Here is a 19363-nt window from a genome sequence, read left to right as displayed (position 1 = left end):
TTGCACACTGGATTCTACTTGTAGCCTTTGGGAGGAAGCATAGAAAACCTCTATCACAGCATGTAGAACTGCTGGGCAAAACTTAGTCAGCTGTTCATTACATTATGCAATAAAACATAACAATATTGCAACAAAAGCGTGGTTGCAAAGTCCTGAAGCAACCAAGTGAAGTAATTACAAAGTTTAAGATAGCCCACACTTTCTTCTTCCTTGGGCCTCCAAATTCAAATGCAGAACAGAGCTTTATAAACATTTCCTGTTATTTCAGTGAAAAAACTGATCAGCTTGCTTCATTCTTTAGAATCCTATAGACTCACTAAGTACATCAGTAGGGTCTCTGTAGTCTCAAAAGATGTTTCAACTGATGTATTTTTTCATTTTTGACACTAGTTATATACAGGCTTCTCTGTCATCATAAATTTTATCATAATGGCCTCAAATTTTCTCTGTATATCAATGAAGTTTGAATATCAGAAAATTCTGTATCTAAGAACAAAGTATTTCATTCTCAAACTAACCTGAAGTATCTTCTTCCTTGACTTCCCAGTAGGATGCTGGTTCAATACTTGGCTATGTAAGCATTGTGCAACATAAAATATGTGTCAAACATGATGTTAATGTCAGTTTACTATCTTGAAGCTGTGTCATAAAACTAATGAGTAAATTCCTTGTTTGTTTTTTTTTTTTTGCAGATGAATGGGAAAGCAGATTTTCTTTTCATCCCATATCTGATTTGCCACCTCCAGAGCCATATGTACCCATGAACAGAAGTTATCCCAGTAAACTAGCAAGAAATGAAAGTAGAGGTAAGTTTATTCCACCTCTGCTGTTGGCATTTCAGTGTATCATCCTGAAAACAATGTGGACAGGGAAGACTCTGGATGCTGAGGTTTCAAAACTTCTCAGACTAACAGCCTAGTCACGCTTCCCCACCACAAAGAAGAAGCTAAATGCATGTTTGCAGCTGCAAGCCCTCTCAAACTTGTATCTGAGGGGAGAATTTTGGGGGGGTTTAGTTGGAATATGTATTGTAAGAGACCACCTCTGCCATTATAGTCAGCTCTTTCTTCTACAGGCAGATGACAGTCATATCCTCCTCTCAGCTTTTGTTTTGCTGGACTGATTAAATCAGGATGTATTACACTGTGCTTCCAAGCTATGTTGTCTGATCATCAAGGTTCCTTCTGTATACATTTCAGTTTGATTTCGTCTTTTACAGTCAGTGTTACATGCTGTTCCCATTCATGTCTCTACTGCAGCATAAATGTTTCCTATCTTCATTACTGGTATTTTGCCTGATACACCCAAGGATCAATTTCCTTCTTTCACAACCAGTGACATCGGTGGCTTGTAATTACCCTGTAATCATCTGTACACTCAGATGTTTCTCTCTCTCTCCTGTTTCCAAATGATGAGGTTTTGGTTTGGAGCAGAAATTCCTGTTAGTCTCTGATCCTTCACTTTGCCCTGTTAACTTTCATCCCATTCGCATTACTCCACAAAGAAATGCAAAGTAATATATGCTTTTTAATGTTTTATTTCATGAGTTTGCAGTGAAAATCTTCATATAGGGAAAAACATTAAGAGTTTTGAAATGTTCCTGCATTTAGAGCTTGCCACTTTAATCAAAATCTGAATGTCTTGCAAGTAGCACTAATACAGTATGTGTTTGCATAAAGTAGGAAGGCTATCAAGAGCTATCGATCTGTTTTGAGTAGGGGACAAGAGACTAAAACACATATACTTTTCAGACATTTTGGGATAAGGTTAGTTAAAAACCTTCTTTTACGCTGTTTGAAGTTCTGATGTTGTTTAATAAATTAACTGGAAACTCTAAAAAGCTTTTTTTAGTAAAATGGCTAGGCAAGATCTTTGCCAGTTACTGAATTAATGGCTTGGATGTAAACTCCTACTTTAAAAGAAACCAGGAGGAGTAACACCAAAAACTTTCTTTCTCTTCTAGGTGGTTCTGGCCGAAAAGAAAGAGGTGCCCCCCCGCTTCCACCTATACCAAGGTGAAATGGGTTCTGGCTCATCTTTGGGTGACGTCTGTTTTCAAGTTTCCTTCAACTAGCTCTCCTATCCACATCATTGGAAAGTTGTCTGTTTTGCTTCATTTCCACTTTTGGCTTGTCAGTTGGAAAACAACTTCAGTCTCTATTACAGAAGTAATAGATGCCGCTCATGAACTATAGTTGCTCAAAGCTATAAATTTTATCTACTTGTACTGCAGGCTGTCATGAAAGGCATTTTGTGGACCACACACAACATACGTGCATCAAGCTTACTGTGTCCAGCTCTGTCCCCTTGAGAGCTTCACGAGAGGTCTGGCTTTGGATTTAATGAGAACTGGAACAAAGCTGTTTCATTCACTTTGGGTACAGTGGCTGTAATATTTGAATGATAAAGTACAATCTATTTTCTGTTTAAAAACCAGTTTCTGGGGAAAACAGTGTCGCCCAGAGGCACCTGGATTCTTCTTTGCATGCCTAACTCAGCCTGTCTGCTTCTGCAAGCCATAGACTTACTACATGGTGACCAGGAGTTCATCCTAAACCTTTTCACTTCATCTTAACCAAGCACATCTTATTTTAAACAATAGATGGCACATCCTGCCCCAAAGGTGGAGTGTGTCTGGCCTTGTTTTTATCTGTGGATAATCGTCCAAAGAAAAGCAGAAGTGAAAAACTCACTTTTTGAGGTTTTTTTTTTTAATCCTTCTTTCATTTTTTTTTTTAATAGTGTTATGTTTTTAGTCACCTGATTCTTTCCTACTCTGAGGTGGACCAGCTCACAGCCATCCATGTTCTGGATTATTGTCATGCCCTCTATCTGAGACTACATGCAAAGAGTCCTCAGAAAGTAGCCTTGGTACAAATGCAGCAATTAGTGTAGCGGCACGCTCCTGCTGTAAAGCATTGCTACCACCAGTGCTCCACAGACTGCTTTCCAGTTGTTTCTTTGGTACAATTAAATTATGGCTTTTGACTTTAAAAGCTTCCTGGGGCTTAGGTCACAAGTCTCAGAGAGATTGTATTTGAATGGCATTACAGTAGAGCAGCTTAGGTCAAAAATGTGCGTAAGTGAAAGCCCTTTGATGTAGTGAAGGAGGTCTGGGGTTTGTGGGTTCAAGTGGGAGCATCAGCTCCGAAATTTGCTGTCTGCACTGGTTCAGGAGAAATGGGAAGATTTGGCCTTCTGAGTTGATAATGAAGCCTGTCCTTTCAAACTTTGCTGAAAGGAGTCTCTGCAGAGAGCTTCAAGGCTTTCATTAATAGAAGAGAGTGTAAAGTATTCTAACATTGTGACAATTGGTTAATATGTTTAATGGCTTTTCAATGTTGTATATGAGAAAAAAGTTCATCGTGTGAGTGCATTTTCAAAAGTATCTAAATGCATATAAAATGCCTTTGGAAATTAGGGGAAGATTATAATTCTGGATTTGAAATATTGATGAATGCTAGCGCTTTGTTAATTGGACTTTAGAAGGTTAGCTCTGAAAATCTCTTCTGTCTTCTCAGCAGTTTGTGTCTTCAGCATACTCTTTGGGATCCCTCCCAAGCCTGTATCAGCAGCCATGCTTCACAGGGTGTTGCTCAAGGAATAGTCATGTTGGTCAAGAAAATGTTTCTGTAGCATGGGAGGCATGATCCTAAGTACACTCTACAGCTAGAATGAGTTCAGTCCTTCAAAATCTAGGGAATATAGAGGAGAAGGGTCTGGACCCCACTGAAGTGTTAGTGCATTGGACTTCTTGCTCTGTCAGTGGGCATGGAGGGATAGATCCCCTTTCTGCCTGACAGCCTGGACGGTCACAATGAAGAGGATGAGACAGAGTTGTATTTGGCCAGATCAAATTTAATTTGGCCTTTTCAGTGTTTGTTTACAAAATCTTATTAGCTGTGATAGCATTTGATTATGTACCTGGTTTTTACATTTTTATATCTAAAGACCTATTTTAAGTTACTATTTATGGTCTTGAACCCGCAATTAAATGCGCAGGCGCAGGGATGTAACTACACCTAATTGCAGGCTCGTGGCTGTAAGAGTTTCTTAAAACAGATATTAGTGGGACCTCCATGTGACAGGTGCACCAGGGATCAAACCTAGCACAATACTGAATTTCTATATGTATTTTATGGGTGTCACTTAAAGTGCCTGTCTCTTTGGGATATTATTATGGGAATAGAAGTCCAAATAAGATTTTTAGCATAATAACTTAAAGGATAAATTATTGTATTCATGCTTTTAAACTGAAGCACTTATAAGTTTCTAAGGAACAACATTCTGAATTTAAGAGTACAATATTTTCAGTACCTTGACCTGCCAAATCCTTATTAATATCCAAATAGCTATACAGCCAAAAAAAAAAGAACCAAAACCCAAACCCTCCAGAAACTATACTTTTTTTATCACTTACTTGCTTCCAGCATGACTGTTTTACTTTGAGTAAGTCAATGAAAATGCTGCACATTGTTCTGCCAATTCTCTGCATCATTCAAAAATTCAAAATATTCTATATTTGATCTTTTGAGTAAGGTTTTCTGACCAGAAATTCTGGACCACTACCAAAGACTTGGCAAACCAACTTCAGTCTCACCTTAAAATGTGCTTTGTAAAAGGCCCTCAGTCAACCAGCCACAAAAGCTGAGCTGCTTGGGTTTAGCACTTCTTTGTACTATAGAAAGCTCTTCAGAATAGATGTTTGGCATATATGTAAAATAGCTTAACAATGGAGAAAGAGGATTTTTTTCACTGAACAACAACTTTACTATTTGTATCTTTTGCTATAAAAGTCCCTAGGTATATTCCAGAACAGTGCAGCATTTTATCATTCAATATATTGCTTCTTCATGTATCAGTAGCTATTTACAATATGATCAGTATTAAAGTATTTATTTCACTATGAAGTGTTAAAAAAGAATACAAAACAGTCTGAGTTAATGGTGCCTTATGACTTTTTAAGTCAACTTTTCCGTGTCTCACTAGCAAAATCAATAGGTGATGCTCTTCCAAGTCCTAATGTAAATAGTGCCAACAGTAGCATTATGCAGTGTTTGAGCCAAGTTCTTCTGTAGTCCTTCTGTTCTGTTCTGCTCAGTCTGATAACTTCAGATTGGGCTCAGTGTATGGACAGACTATTGGATTTGTCTGTAGGTGAGGTGTAGGTGGGCAATGGTTAGCCCCACCATCAATTGTTGGTATTGCTCTGGAAATTTAACCCTTTCCCAAAATCGGTGTCTCACACTGATATCCATAGAGCCCAGCTGACTTCAGTGTTGTTAGAGGACAAAATTTGATTCGCTGCTTACATAGAAGATTTACTGGGTTTGTTTCAATGACACTGTATTATAAACCCTCACGCCTCAAACTATCTTTTTACGTCATCACTAAGCTCACAATGTGTGAAAACGGCCACAGATGTTCATTTTTGTTTAATTCAAGTCGGTAAATGAAACGGGAGTTACTTTTGTACCATGTGACGATAATTTCTGCTCAGTATATTTGGAAGAAAAGCACACCTTATATTGGTAACAACTTTCTGCACCAGCCAGTGACAGAAGAGGTCACAGCGATTAATGTTCAAAGTTGTTAAAGGAAACTCAGCTAGTGATTCAGGAAATATGTATTTCTGTAAATTAACTACTTCTTAAATAAGGTTGCAAAGTTCATGTTTAGGAACCAGCATTTCCCAACACTGAAAGAATCTGCAAGACTAAACTGTTGAAGAAGTTCTTTAAATTGTCACTAAAAAAAATGGCAGTTTCTCCTTGCAGAAATAATTCTTTATATATGTCACTTGTAGAAGTGGGTTTCTCTTGGAGCAGAGAATGAAGGAACTAAACTGCTATCATGCTTCACATACATTGTAATACAACAATTCGCTGTGCAGAAGTATGGAAATAGAAAGGGTTCTTTTTGCCTTGGAATTAAAGAATATAGTTGAAGGATCAAACTGGCATTTTTTCAAGCAGAATGTCAAATGTCAAGAGACCTACATAGGGCCCCTCAGCCACAGGATGCTGGAAAGGAGCAGATTGCTCAAGGAGATGGAAACCAATTGAATGTCTGAATGTCACTATCGATACCAGAGTACAAATTATGATATAAAATGTTGCATCTATGTAATACCACATCGCAATAGCGTGAACATCATTGTGTCTCAGTCAGGTGCAAACAACCTGTTTGGCGGTACATGGACTCTCTATAAAATATTGTATGAACTTTAATCTTTCAAATGGTATTCACCAGGAAACAACGGGAATCTCTTACCTAAGGTAGCCAGTAGCATGTTAAGTGTAGTCAGTTCATGGAATGCTTCTTCATGTACATTGGGAGAAAACAAGCCTGAGAGGTGGAAATGGCTGGACCATTCTGTTAAAAGGTAAACCTGGAGCACTGGCAAAAATGGGAGTGCTGGAATTACTCAGCAGAAGCAGGGCGCATGTATTATGTGCTCACTTGAGTATGCAGCAGGTGAGTAGGCAGACTCAAAGAAAAAGAAACCGCATGTCTTAAAAAAGGGAGTAACCCTTCAGTATGTTGCCATTCTGAAATACACTTCGTTTGTGGTACATACACTTTAAGGTAAACTAATGGCATGCAAAGGAAGGCCTCTTAATTTGGACTTCCAAAGCCACACAAGATCATGAAAGATTGAAAAACGTAACTTAAAACATAGGCTGAGCAGAAAGTAACATGTTTTTATCAGATGCTTAAAGTTTGAGCTTTTTATAAAATATCAGTCTAGTTCTGTGAATATTTTTTTTGCTTAACATTTATTTTATACGTGATTTTGTTCTTATTTTTCTGTCCTATGCCAAATAAATTTTACTTTTATTTAAGTGATGGTGCAGCCTGTTACACTGAGAATAACCGCGGTTGCTTCCTTGACAGGAACATGGTGGCTTTAGCAAGAGCGTAACAGTGAGCCTGGCAGGATCTGGGGCAGGTTGTTCTTCTCCTCTCCTGCCTGCCATTGTGCAGCAGCATAGCAGCAATGCTCAGAGGACTTTAGGCCTCCATACACTGTAGATTAGACATCTGCAGATAAGGAGAAATAATGAGTTTAGTTTAGGATAAAGAATCTGGTCAGTGATGCTGTGCTTGTAGATAGCTGTTGTGTGAGCTCCGGGTATTGGCTTTTGGCAAAGCAAGCTAGGCACTTGTCGTGGGGAGATGACATGGAAAATCACTCTAGTTAAGTACAGATTTTTGTTCGTGTTCTCCAGTCACTAGGCAGAAGGCTGCCAGAGAATATCAAACGAAACCCTCCTTTTGTCTTTGGAGCTCTGTTCTTGATCTTGGATGTTAACCTTTTCAGATAATTTGGACCAGGTTCATCACAGATGGACCCTTTGATAGAAGTCCAAAGGAGGCTCAAATTCAGGCTGCACTTCCAGCTTCTCCTCAGAAATTAGATAGGTCATTTAAAACCCCAAGCTAAAAACCTCTATGCTGTAATTCATCTATCTTGCAAAGACCTAAGCAGCAAGTTTACTCTTACATAGATGATGGATCCTTTGACATCTATGGGGACTGCTTGTTGATACTTGCATTTTATAGACTTGACTGGGACAGAGACCTCAACTTTTTTAAAAGACCACAGATACTCCTGGCTCAGATGTAGCCTAGAAGCCACTGGTCCCAGTGCCTGGACTATATAAATAGGAGAACCATGATGGGAGGCAGAATCTGAGAGTTTGTGAGCTGTAAAGGAACTGGCTTGTAGGCTGAGACACCTTTGTCTGCAGATCTTAATGGCAGTAGCCTTTAAGGAGAACTTGGTGGTATGAATGCAATGATCACCTGGCAGGGTTGTATCTCATGTTTTATCAAAGGAAGCATGGTTCTTTCTGGCTTTCAAGAAATCAAATTACTTGCTTGGAGTCAAGAAGAGGGAACTGAACTTTGCATGCTGTGGCTTAGTCATGACCACAACATAGTCCTGCCTCCATTTAACTCAAAAAATGCTGTTGCTTTAAACTAAACCCACAGACTACACCGTAAAACAGTTCTGACTGTTCCCTGCAGTTGCAGGAAGGCTCACGTGTTGCACGCAGCACACATATAAATATACAACATCACGGTTCAACAATTTCCAGTGACCTTCGTGCCCTGTATATGCAGGCTGCTCCCTCCTGCCCTCCCACCTAGTCTGACTCCATTTCACATTGAAAATAGTAAATTGGTCCTAGCCAGTTATCAACCAGGGGCCTAAATATTGGTCCATGCATCTCTGTACAACAATTTGCTAACAAAACAAAAGCCTTCAGGATTTGTTTTATTCTGGCTAACAGCAAGTATAATGAGCAATTCATAACAGGTTCTTCTGCTGTCTTATGGTTGTCTGAGAGCTACTCAAATGTCTAACATGACGTAAGCTTGACTCCAAGTTTCATTTTCTGTTATGCTCTTAAGAGGTCCTATGCATTTTATTTTAGACATAATGAAAATGTGTGGTTACACTTTTAAAGGAGTTCATCTTTTTTACTTGTTGAATACTACTCTCTGTAATCCTCTTATAAGTTTCATACTTACTCTTTCAAGCTGTGTTTGGTGTGCATGCCAACTTAAAATCAAGTAACTTTTTTTCATAAACAAAAATTACATTACACGTACACATTAACTTCTGTGTACAAACAAAGCTGTGCCTGGGCTCCACTCCTTCTTTCAAATATGACACAATAAAACTTTGCAGAGCACATGAGGGCCTCAGTAGCCTTCTCTGTACCCTGCTGGTTGTTACGCCTTTGGGTTATCTGTGATGCTTGGCCTACATGTGGTTACACAACTGCAGGCTGCTAATCAAAACCTTTGGGGAAGCATAAATGTAAAGAGGATGGCACTTTGTCTCCACACGGTAGATATTGCATCAGTGCTAGGAATAAAAAGTCATGCAAGTAATTTCTCTCACTAATGTGAGCTAGTAAAAGCCTCTGAACATGGATTACATCCACTGACTAATGCACAGGTCTTATAAAGACACCTCTGAGCAGAATCATTGTTTCACATTGTAGGATGATGTAGCATTTCTTTGTTTCTTGACTTCACCAATAATAACTTGTCTTTCTATAATTCATGAAAGCACTCCTCTAAGAATTTATTAATGCTGCCAGAAGTCTCAGAAGATGCTTATTTGATGTCTCCTTCCCATTGCCTTTCTCATGCCTAGGAAATCTCCTACAAGCTTCATTAATCCAGTCATTTGCATCCTAGCAAAGTAAGTGCTCTCTTACTTATCAGACCCATGGTAAGTAGCTCTGCTATCACTTCCCAAAATGAAGCAAAACTGCTTGCAAATCTTACAGTCCTCAAAGGCTGTAAGGTGGCATCTGAATGGAAAAGAAAATGTCTCTGTTGTGTTAAACTTTCACTTTCAATGATCAAAACTCTGTGGGAAAGACTGCATAATGGATTCCCTCCATAATGGATAGAAAAATCCATCCGGATTTTCCAACTGTTAAATTAAAAAAAAAAAAAAAGCTGCTGGTTTATTCTATTCTTTCATAGCTGACGGAAACAGATAGTTAAACATTAAAGTTCTGATACCTAAGAATCTTAATTTCAGCAGAATTAGGTAGGTCACAGTCATTTGAAACAGTAATGATCTTTCATACTTCCGTTATTTCCTGCATTGGCAATCAGGCTCTTAAGCTACCTAAAAATCTCAATAGCAGTCCAGGTACAGAAATAATCCTGAGTCAGGGATGACTGACAAAAAAGTACTTTGATTAAAAGAGAGAGAATAAATTGGGTGGTGATGCTAACGCTCACTGTGTCCAACATCCATCGGTCTACTGAATAAGAACATCAGATAATCACTTCTTCTAACTTAAACCACAAATTTATGGCTTAAGATACATGATTTCTGCAGAAGCTACATTCAAAATGTAAAATAGGAATCTTTCATGAATGCTGCCTGTATGCTATTGCCAAGCTTTCTACTACACTACAGTAGGGCACTTCTAATTTTCATAATTTTTCCTGTTTTTACCATTCTATTTTTCTTCCTCAAATAAAAAAGTTTTTTTTCTTCAAGAGTGCTGGAGTTTTGCCTACAGAAATACTTTATTTTTAATATGGGACAATAAGACTAGGGTTTTTTTTGTTTGGTTTTGGGTTTGGGTTCTTTTTCCCCCTAGAATACAGCAGAAATTCTCTGCCTAAATACCTTAAAGGTAAGGGCAGGCAGAGGGGCTGTTTGTTGCTGTTCATCCTCTTGCCAAAATAGGAACTAGTAATCCCTACTGATTCCAGAGGCTCCATGCATCTTTGGCATTACCTCACAGTAGGGAAGGGCTAGATCACTGCTCCGGTCGGGCTGGGTATCGGTCAGTGGGTGGTGAGCAGTTGTATTCTCTTCCTTTGTTATTTCCCTTATCATTATTATTACTACTGGTGGTAGCAGCAGTGGTTTGTGTTATACCTTAGTTACTGGACTGCTCTTATCTCTACCCGTGGGAGTTACATTCTTTCGCTTCTCCTCCCCATCCCTCTGGGAGCAGGGAAAGGAAGGGAGGGGGAGTGAGCGAATGGCTGCATGGTTTCTGGGTTGCCAGCTGGGCTTAAACCACAACAGTTTCTGCATCTGTGGCTTGGGCAGAGCTTTATCCCTTTTCAAAACCATTTCCATCCCAAAGGACATCACTTTGGCTACCTTCTGCATTTACTTGTGTGCAAGATTGTTTGGGTCCAAGCTTGTGCAAACACTACATACACATGATCAGGCACATAACTAATTCTCATCTGAAACTGCTTTTGTGTTCACGCAAAGATGGGTGTTTAGACAGTTCTTTATCTCACATCCTGCCCAACTTGAAGTGAGCATTCATGTATGCAGGGCTGTGAAAATGGGTCTTTCCTTTCCTTCTCCATTCTAGCAGAAGTTACAGTAAACTGTTGAGTAGCAGAGCCCACGCAGCTGAAGGCTGAGCACTCCCAAGCCATGTGAGCAAAAGGTGGCTGAAGTGTTCAGACCGCTTGTGAAGAGAGCAAGGTAAAGGCCATGAGTAAAAGTGTAGGCTTAAACCCACCCTCTGTCATACATACATTGACTGGAACTAGCATATCTCCTAAATAACACACATTGCAGTGTCTGCCAGAGTCTGCAAAGCCCATTAGTACTTTCTCTGCTGCCTGAACACCAGCCCTTCCTGCATATTGCTCAAATCTTTCTGTTGAGGTTGGTTTTCCCCTCCTTTTTTAAAATAGAAACTCTCACTTCTGCTTTTTGGCCAGGAGCTTGGGTTACTTACAAAACCCGGGAACCTTTGTTTGGAAACATACAGATAACCTCTTTGTTACCTCTAAATATATAGGTTATTCTCCTCAACTATGCCTGCAGGACTGCTGCTGTGTCTTCATTCAAATGCCTGTCAACTGTGGGGTTGGTGTGTTTGCTACACATCATTGCTGATCTAAACCCAAAAATCCTGCTGTGTTTTCTAAGAGAGTTACCACATACCCTCTATGCCAGGACCTTCACTCCATTCTCATACATGTACTGGCTACTTGTGTAGTGGGGGGGGAAACTTCAAATCCATTTTTTAGCTGCAAACATGTCTAATGTAAGTCCAAGTAAAAGCATGCATCAGAAAATGAGAAACCTTGTATGTTTGTTTTTAACTAAGCAGGTGGGAGTAGATATGATGAACATCCAGCCTAGGAATTTCTCATTATATCGAGAAATACTCTGTCTCTGATGCAAAGAAGCTTTGTGTCCTGTAAGTTATCTAAACTTTGCATTTGAGGCAAACAGAGGCTCAATACATTATGGAAGAACATGTAGACAGTCGGTTATCAGCAAGGATCTTCCCTCCAATCATCACCAGGGAATTTTACTTTAAAGGGTTATTTCTCAGCCTCTCATTATTTTAACCAGCTTTTACCTCCTCCCCATTTTCATATAGAAGCTGATTTGGCTTTATGAAAGGCTGTAGTTCCCACAGCAGATGACAACTGTGATTCCAAATGGCAGTTTGCCAAGCTCTGCTGAAGCAAGCAGGTGAAACGAGGGCTTCCCTGAAAGGGGGTCATTGCTGAGGACTTCAGCTGGGCAAAGGCCTCTGTCCCCATCCACGGGTGTGGGAACAGAGCTGCAGATAATGACTCAAGTTGCAGCAGCTCATTTCGAAACCACCTTTGCTCACTCCCTTGGCAGCATGAAGGCAGGCTGCAGGAGCTAGCCAGCCTGCCAACTAGTCACCTTTTCTTCCTCTTGCCACTCACATTTGGCTTTGAAACCCTGACTCCTTCTGGAGTTGCTTGAATTCTTTGTGAGAGCGGCTGCTTCCCAGTGGGACAGCAGTGGGGTGGCATGTGTGAGGGGGGTGCCAGGGCACCTCTGGCTGATGCAGCAATGCCCAGCCAGGACAGCAGCTTTCTCATCAGTGCCAAAGCATGGGGGTTAGCTCAACCAGATGTGTTTCACTACTATTCCACTGCTTGCAGGAGAAGCAATTCATAAACTGTGGTCCTAGTATTTAACTGTTGACACCTCTGATTGTATGGTTTGGGGTATGAGCAAATGTCAATGTACAGCTCATCATTTCAGCAACACTATGCACTGTTTCACTGTTGGTACAACACTGTGCTCATTCCAGACATATACAACCTCATCCTCCATGCAGTTACACGACTCTTAATTGTAAAATTGTAAGTAAAATTCCAGTATTGGCATAAAAATGATGCAACAGAGTAACACACCTGATTCTACTCCCTTTCAACTGAAAGCAGCATGCTATTAGACCTAGACAAATAAAGTCTTTAGCAAAAGTTTAACTGGAGGTGGAGAAGGTAAAAATTAAAATAAAATACTTTTTGAATTGAAAATGTCAAGTTGAAGCAACAGTTGTAAGAAAGCCACTCTGAAAGTACTGCAGTCTTCAAACCAGTATTTATTCAAATATATAACAGAAGAAATAAATTCCTTTGCATTGTGAGTCAAAGAAATAGAAAACACAATCACTTTGGCACTCCATAAGAGATTAAAACATTGGCCATGAATTTAAATTAAATGCCAAGTGGCTGAACATAATCAGGAAAAAGGTATGATGAAGAAACAATATCAAGGGAAGAATCTACAGAGGGAGAAGTATGAAAAAAGTATAGGTACACTAGCTTTATGCAGAAGAATTCAGGAAGATGAGGGTATATTCATATGCCTCTGTAACAAAGTAACAAAGAACTGAATGCTGTAGAGGTGGTGAAATAAAGATGACATAAATGAACAAAAAAACTACTGTATTTCTGCCACAGGAGGCAACACCCTGCAATCAATACACTTGCTGAATTACATTTAGACTGTTTGTGTAAGTAATAAATAGTGGCTTGAAAAATGATGGCATATTATACGATCATAAAGGTACACCTAGTAAGTGGAGAGAGTTTAAAGGTATTTGGGTCCTATTAAAAAAATATTCCTAAAGATTTTAATTAGTGATGACAAGATTTTTTTTTTTTCCTGTTTATTTGTTTTGGGGGAGTTGTTTGTATGGGTTTCTTTACTAGTCAATTGCTTGCTGAATAAACAACAGGTGCAGCAGATCTCACATCAGAAACATCTTATTCAATCAGTGCAGCTTATTTTAGCACAGTTTTCCTGAGCAAAGCAGCATTTATTTGTGTGCAGTACTGATAACTCTTCTTTTGTTTTGTTTCGGAGGAATCAGGCTGAATTTGAGTACTCTTACAGTGACTGGGCAGTAAGAGTACTGAGACTATGTAAGTAACAAGCTACCTATGTGAAACTCAATGAATGGGGTTTTTTAGGTCAAGAAAGAGCTGCAACTCTTATGCCTTGTTCTTAATGATTCACCACATACTGGTAACCATATGGGTATGCGAAAATGTTAAAAATTATTGTAAATATCTAGATACAGTAGACACAGCTTTTTGTGAATTAAGTTTAGTTAGCTGAATTCTTTAAACTGAATTTTTTTTTTTTACGAGGTGGCTTTGCTTAGTATGAGTAGTCACTTAGCATGGGAAGCTGAAGTTGCTGGAGCCTTAGGCTGAAAGCAGCTAACTCCCACCTAGATAAAGCTGAATTTAATTTTCAATCTGTGCTTAGTTATGTAAATGAAGACATGGAGAACATTGCCAGTCTGAAAATAAAGGCGTTGCACCCATTACCAGGAAGCAACGTGCAGAGAGATAAGAACGTGCTGCCCACTTGGAGACAATGCAAGAACCCAGTGATGGCCAAGGAGACTTTGATCAAAAGTCACCATTGGACCAAGAGGCCTGTGAACAGTGTGTGATAGACCAGCATGTAGAATGTAAGGGTATAAAACCCTCCCCAGAGGTATCAATCTCAAACTGTTCCCACTCCTGTACCACTCAATTATTAATATTTATCTGGGACTTGAAAGTAAGAAACCTAGGGTGGAAAATTAACACAGCCCTAACCATAATATTAGGTAAATGGACAATACCTTTTTGCATGACTCTTGTATGCTCCTTTCCTTCCATTCCCAGTTAGACTGGTTAACTTGTTAACTCATCTTTGATCACTTGTATTTGACTTCAGCGAACTTACCCTATTGCTGAATCAAGTAACAGGTTGATACTCTAGCACCAGTGATGGAATTCATACATTTAGGAGGTCTCTACAACATTGCTTTGTCTCCCTGAAAGCAATTTCAGAAAAAGTTCACATTACTGAAGTCATATGGGGCTATTCTGATATTTACTGAATTCACTGCAATCCAATTTGAACTTTTTTTCTTTCCTTTTTGCTTTAGAGAGGTGAATTTCACCAGGACCAATATTTACTGTGCTTTCTTGCAACAGACCTGAACATATAATTATTGCTGAAGTCTTAGTCTGACTTTCTGCAAGCTGACTGTATTAGCTTTCTGTATTTTCTTTTGGTAGATACTAGACTCTGGAGACTAGAATTGAACCTACAGCTCTGTGACATACATACTTGCTCTGCACCTACAGCAATCAATAGCTGTAGGTGCAGAGCAAATAACACATGCCCTTGTCTCAGTTGCAGAACAAAGTGGAGGTGAGTGAGTACGGTACAGTAAACATGGACTTTGCAAAAACAGCTTGAACATCCACACTGTCTTACAAAAGGTACTATATAAAAAATGCCAGTTAAGTTTTCATAACTGATATAATTAGGAGCACTACTATGAAATTGCAGATGAGCAGATAAATAGCTTTCTTGAGGAGGAAGACGTTTCACAGAACCGTTCCAAGGTAATAAAAATGAATGTAAACATTCAGTGTATCCCTCCTAATTTCTACGTTAACAAGCTTCAAGCTTGTGGGTTACACCATATGGGTAGGCACTCTGCCAGCCTCTGGGTTAGATTGTTCTCAGGGACACCAATGCTGGATTTTTCATGGCGTTTAAGCCTCCAAAGCTTGAGAAATTCTTTCATGGGACTGTTAAGTGCTTTTTATTTGACACCCCCCTACAGAGAAGAAATCCCCTATTGCCTGTCTACAGGTTAATTTTCTTCAGGTTTCCCTTGTTGCTTAACTGCCTCATCAAGCATAGGTATACTGTAAGCTATAGTTTATTTTCCGGTTACCCTGTGAGTCAACGTAAGTGATCAGACACATCTAGATACAGATAAACACTTCATGTTCTTCCTGAACATCCTACGCACAACTGCAATAGAACAGGTGTTAGAAACCAACAGACTCCGAGTCCTGCAATGCATTTTTAGGTAACCAGAGTCAGACATGCACTTTCAGATGGCGTCTGTTTAGAAAATTTAACACAGGTTGAGCGCAAGTCCCTGCCTTGTACATTATATCATCCATTTACTTGTTAAACACGGAGCAGTATGAGAACAGTACTTCTTCCAGTAGTAGAGTTACAAGGTCACTAGGCATAAGCCCAGTTTTCATTTAAAATTTGGCTCACTGTCAATAGCCAGAGAGCACTAAGTATTTTTCCTAGAGCATTGAGTAAGTACATTTTTCCTGTAATTGAATACAAAGAGATTACCTAAGAAGTGCTAGTCTCTCTATCTACCCATTGTTGTAATTACTATGTTAGTAAGATAGTTAGATCTTTACATGCTGTTGAAAACTAGCTGCACAGCTGTCTGGAGATCGCATTGAGATTACACCTGTAGATTTCCAGGCAGATTTCATCCTGATGCATCTGCCATCATTCCTGCTGTCTTCTCATCCTATGTATTCTTTTTCTTCTGTCTAGTATTACAAAGTCACTTTTTGTCATATCCTACTGAGAGGTTATTTAGGGAGATGTTGGTGCTACATTTTCAACCAGTAGTGCTGCTTTGAAGCTCACCTGGCACTTCCCATTGTATGGCAGTGCTGTCTTTCAGTTATCACCATACCCTAGCAATTACTTTCAGTATTTTTCAGAAACAAACTGGAGAAATGTACTTGCTCACAATAAATTCATGAGGGTTTTTCTTTAGAATACTCCAGGCTTTTAGGCTTTGCAACAAGCACTTGCAGTTTACCAGTAAAGCGGCCTTCACATCAAGTACAAAGATATATTTGTGGTCCCCTGAAAATCTGTCCAAATTGGCTCAATTGTATGCCTTTGAAAAATGTGTTTGCATGCAGTCACTGCTAGATCTTAAATGGTAAATTATCTGATGCCTGTTCTCATTGAGAGCTAGGCCTCTTGCAGTTCCTGTGTGGGGCCAGCCTGTGCACGTGTAATTGTGATAGGTAAATGAGTATGATGAAAGCCACAGGTCAGCAGCACAACTCATGTAATAGTTGTTCCAGCTGCTGTTCACTGGTCGAGCTGTTGCTTGGATCAAAAAGTCAGGAACTGTCTCTCCCATACACTTGGTTGACTACTTTGATGGCACATAAATGGACAGAAACATCCAATTTGCATTAAAACAGAACAAAAATCAAGGGGGGGAAGCAGTTCATGATTACATAATGAATGGTATGGGGATGCTCAGGAGGATCAAATTATGATTTTGTGGACAACTTTCAGTTTTATGTCCATTCAGTAGCTATCAGAAAGCTTGGCTTTGCCACGCAAGTCATGGTGTTTTCTGCGATCTACAGTTAAACTGCTGAAGTTGAGTTGCCAGTGGTAGAGGACAGATGTGATCAACTGCTGATGCACTGTATAAATCTGTTCTCTCAGTAGTCTGTAGACAAAAAACTTGCCTTCCTCATATCTTAGAATATTAGAGCTATAGTCATTGCTAGCTCAAATGTTGGGGGTTTTATTAGTGAATAATACTTTCAGATACTTCTGTGCATTGGGTGAAACTCCACAGGAACTGCTGTTCATGACTGCCACGCTCAGCTTAGAATGATCTTAAAAGCAAAGTAAACTGTATTATAAATGCAGGGTGCTGGAACACAAAAAATATCCTATATCAGTTCCTAACTATTTATTTTAGTGCATATCATCTTCCTTTTTTTTTTTGACAGCAGCTTTAGTTCACACAACTTTAATCTAAATGCTGAATATAATTTAATTGTATTTTTTCTATTTTTTTTTTAAATCTTATCATGTGCCTTTGGTGATACAATGCCATACTTTTGAATATTTCCATTCCTCAGTGTTCCACAACAGAAAACACAAGACTTTGGTCAAGTGCACTTTCCTTATCTAGGAGTGTGTACATGCTAGAGCCCAGGTGGAAATACAGCCCTCTGTTCTGTAACTGCTCATCCCCTGGAAAAACATGCTGTTGGTTGGTGGATATCAACAGCAATCAACCAGCAGCTTATCCAGTCAAATTTATGCTTTTATAAAAAAATGGAGTGAAGGATGATCATATTTTAAATGTTTTATTAAATGCTGAATCACCAGTGATCTTTCTAAGAGGAAGAAATGAGTTCAAGAGAAGGGAAGGCGTAAGTTCATGCCAAAATTTCTTAGTACAGTCTGGTATGCCTCTGTTGCTGCTCCCTAGAGCATGTCCCTCTAAGGCATGTCATTTCTATAAGGAAGAGTGCAAGGAAGAAAGCCAAAAACTCTGAAAGATCCCATTATACTGTACTTCTGAAAACAAATCCAAGTCTGTTTCAAAGTGGCCTTTGTCAGGTGCCAAACAAATGTGTCAGCATCACTGCTGAATGTCAGTTGGGGTCTGTAGCAAGTGTATGTATTTTTAACACAGCAACACAAAAATTAACTCATTAAGCATCAGTACCTTCAAATTAAGATGAAAGAAGACCTGCAATATCAACAATATGGTACTTTCTAAAAGTTTTCAACAGTCATTTTTAGCCCCAAAAGTTTCTATCCCTGCCTGCATTCTTTATGGAATTTTCTTAACCATATCCTGGCTTCTCATTTAATTCTCTCAAGTGTGTGCAGTTTGGGTGTCTTTGTTGTTATTACTGATGTTGCTGCTCTTTATATATAGTATCTATCTGCATTGTTTCTCAGGTAAGGCTCCTGCAAGCGTTTTGACGGCAGACCTTGTAAATTGAACTGACTCTGGGTGAATGTCTTACATCACATCTGAGACAGCGCTTCATAAACTGTCACTCACCACACGTATTGTTTTGGGTGTTCTTTGCCTTTCCCCTCCGTTTTGGTCTCCTTTGCGTGTTATGTGGAAGAGGAGCAGTTCTGTTTTTGCTTGAAGTTCCCAGTTTGGAAGGGGAAAAACTGAACATGAGTACTCCGGATGGCATCGTGCCTGACAGGATAGTTCACCTGCTACAGTTAAACACCTATTGCCATATGTCTGGTACAGTTAACAAGTAAGACAATCTGGTTTAGGTCAAATAAATGACAGAAGAAAGTATACATTAGACACAACTTCACACACTTTGTGGCAGCAGTATCTGGCTTAGTTTCTAGAAAATGGGCGATGTGAACTGCTGTCTCCTCAATCGTATTACAAACGGGAAGCCATGAGAAAGCTGTATCTTAGTTTTTACCGGTGAAATCATTGACTTGCTACCCGCCTTGGGAACAGATGACATGTGGCAAACATGGCGTTTTGGTTTTAGGTACTCTTAACTGCTAAAACAGTTTGAATTAGTGCACAAAGTGCAGCGCTGAGGGCTGCCCCTCAGGCAGGAAGGATGGGGGCCAGCCCCGCTATCGGCCCGCGCCGCGCGGAGGGCGGTAGCCCTGACTCAGGCAGATAAATGCCGGTGAGCCGCGCGCTGGCCTCAGCTGGAGCCGGGGATTGTGTTTTGCCCCTGGAGGCTCTGCCCCAAGTCTCTTCTCCCCCGCGGGGAGGCAGCGCCTGGCCGCCGGACCAGGCCCTGAACTCGGCTGAGGGCAGGTGGCAGCAGGGAGCTCGGTCTCCGCTGGAGGCAGGAGCTCGCTGCACTCCTGTCCGGGAAGGCAGCTCCCGAGAGCCGGAGCAGCCCTCGGGGTAAAGGACGCAGCAGGGTCACGCCGCACCCGGGCCGTTGAGGGCTT

At 40.0% G+C, this 19363-nt stretch overlaps 1 protein-coding gene across 1 annotated transcript in view; it reads left to right on the top strand.

Moving 5' to 3' along the window:
* Positions 1-5073, top strand: part of WIPF1 (WAS/WASL interacting protein family member 1) — a 33098-nt gene extending 28025 nt beyond the window's left edge. The window contains exons 7-8 of the mRNA XM_057423680.1: positions 693-806; positions 1964-5073. Coding sequence (XP_057279663.1) covers positions 693-806; positions 1964-2019 — 170 coding nt within the window. The 3' untranslated portion in view covers positions 2020-5073. The remainder of the gene's footprint in view (positions 1-692; positions 807-1963) is intronic.
* The last annotated feature ends 14290 nt before the right edge of the window (positions 5074-19363 follow it).

Source organism: Pezoporus wallicus, unplaced genomic scaffold, assembly GCF_028554395.1.
Source record: "Pezoporus wallicus isolate ANWC-B61680 ecotype Strahan unplaced genomic scaffold, APGP_CSIRO_Pwel_v1 contig_1181, whole genome shotgun sequence".
Classification (NCBI taxonomy): Eukaryota; Metazoa; Chordata; class Aves; order Psittaciformes; family Psittacidae; genus Pezoporus; species Pezoporus wallicus.
This window is presented reverse-complemented; position numbering and strand designations above follow the sequence as displayed.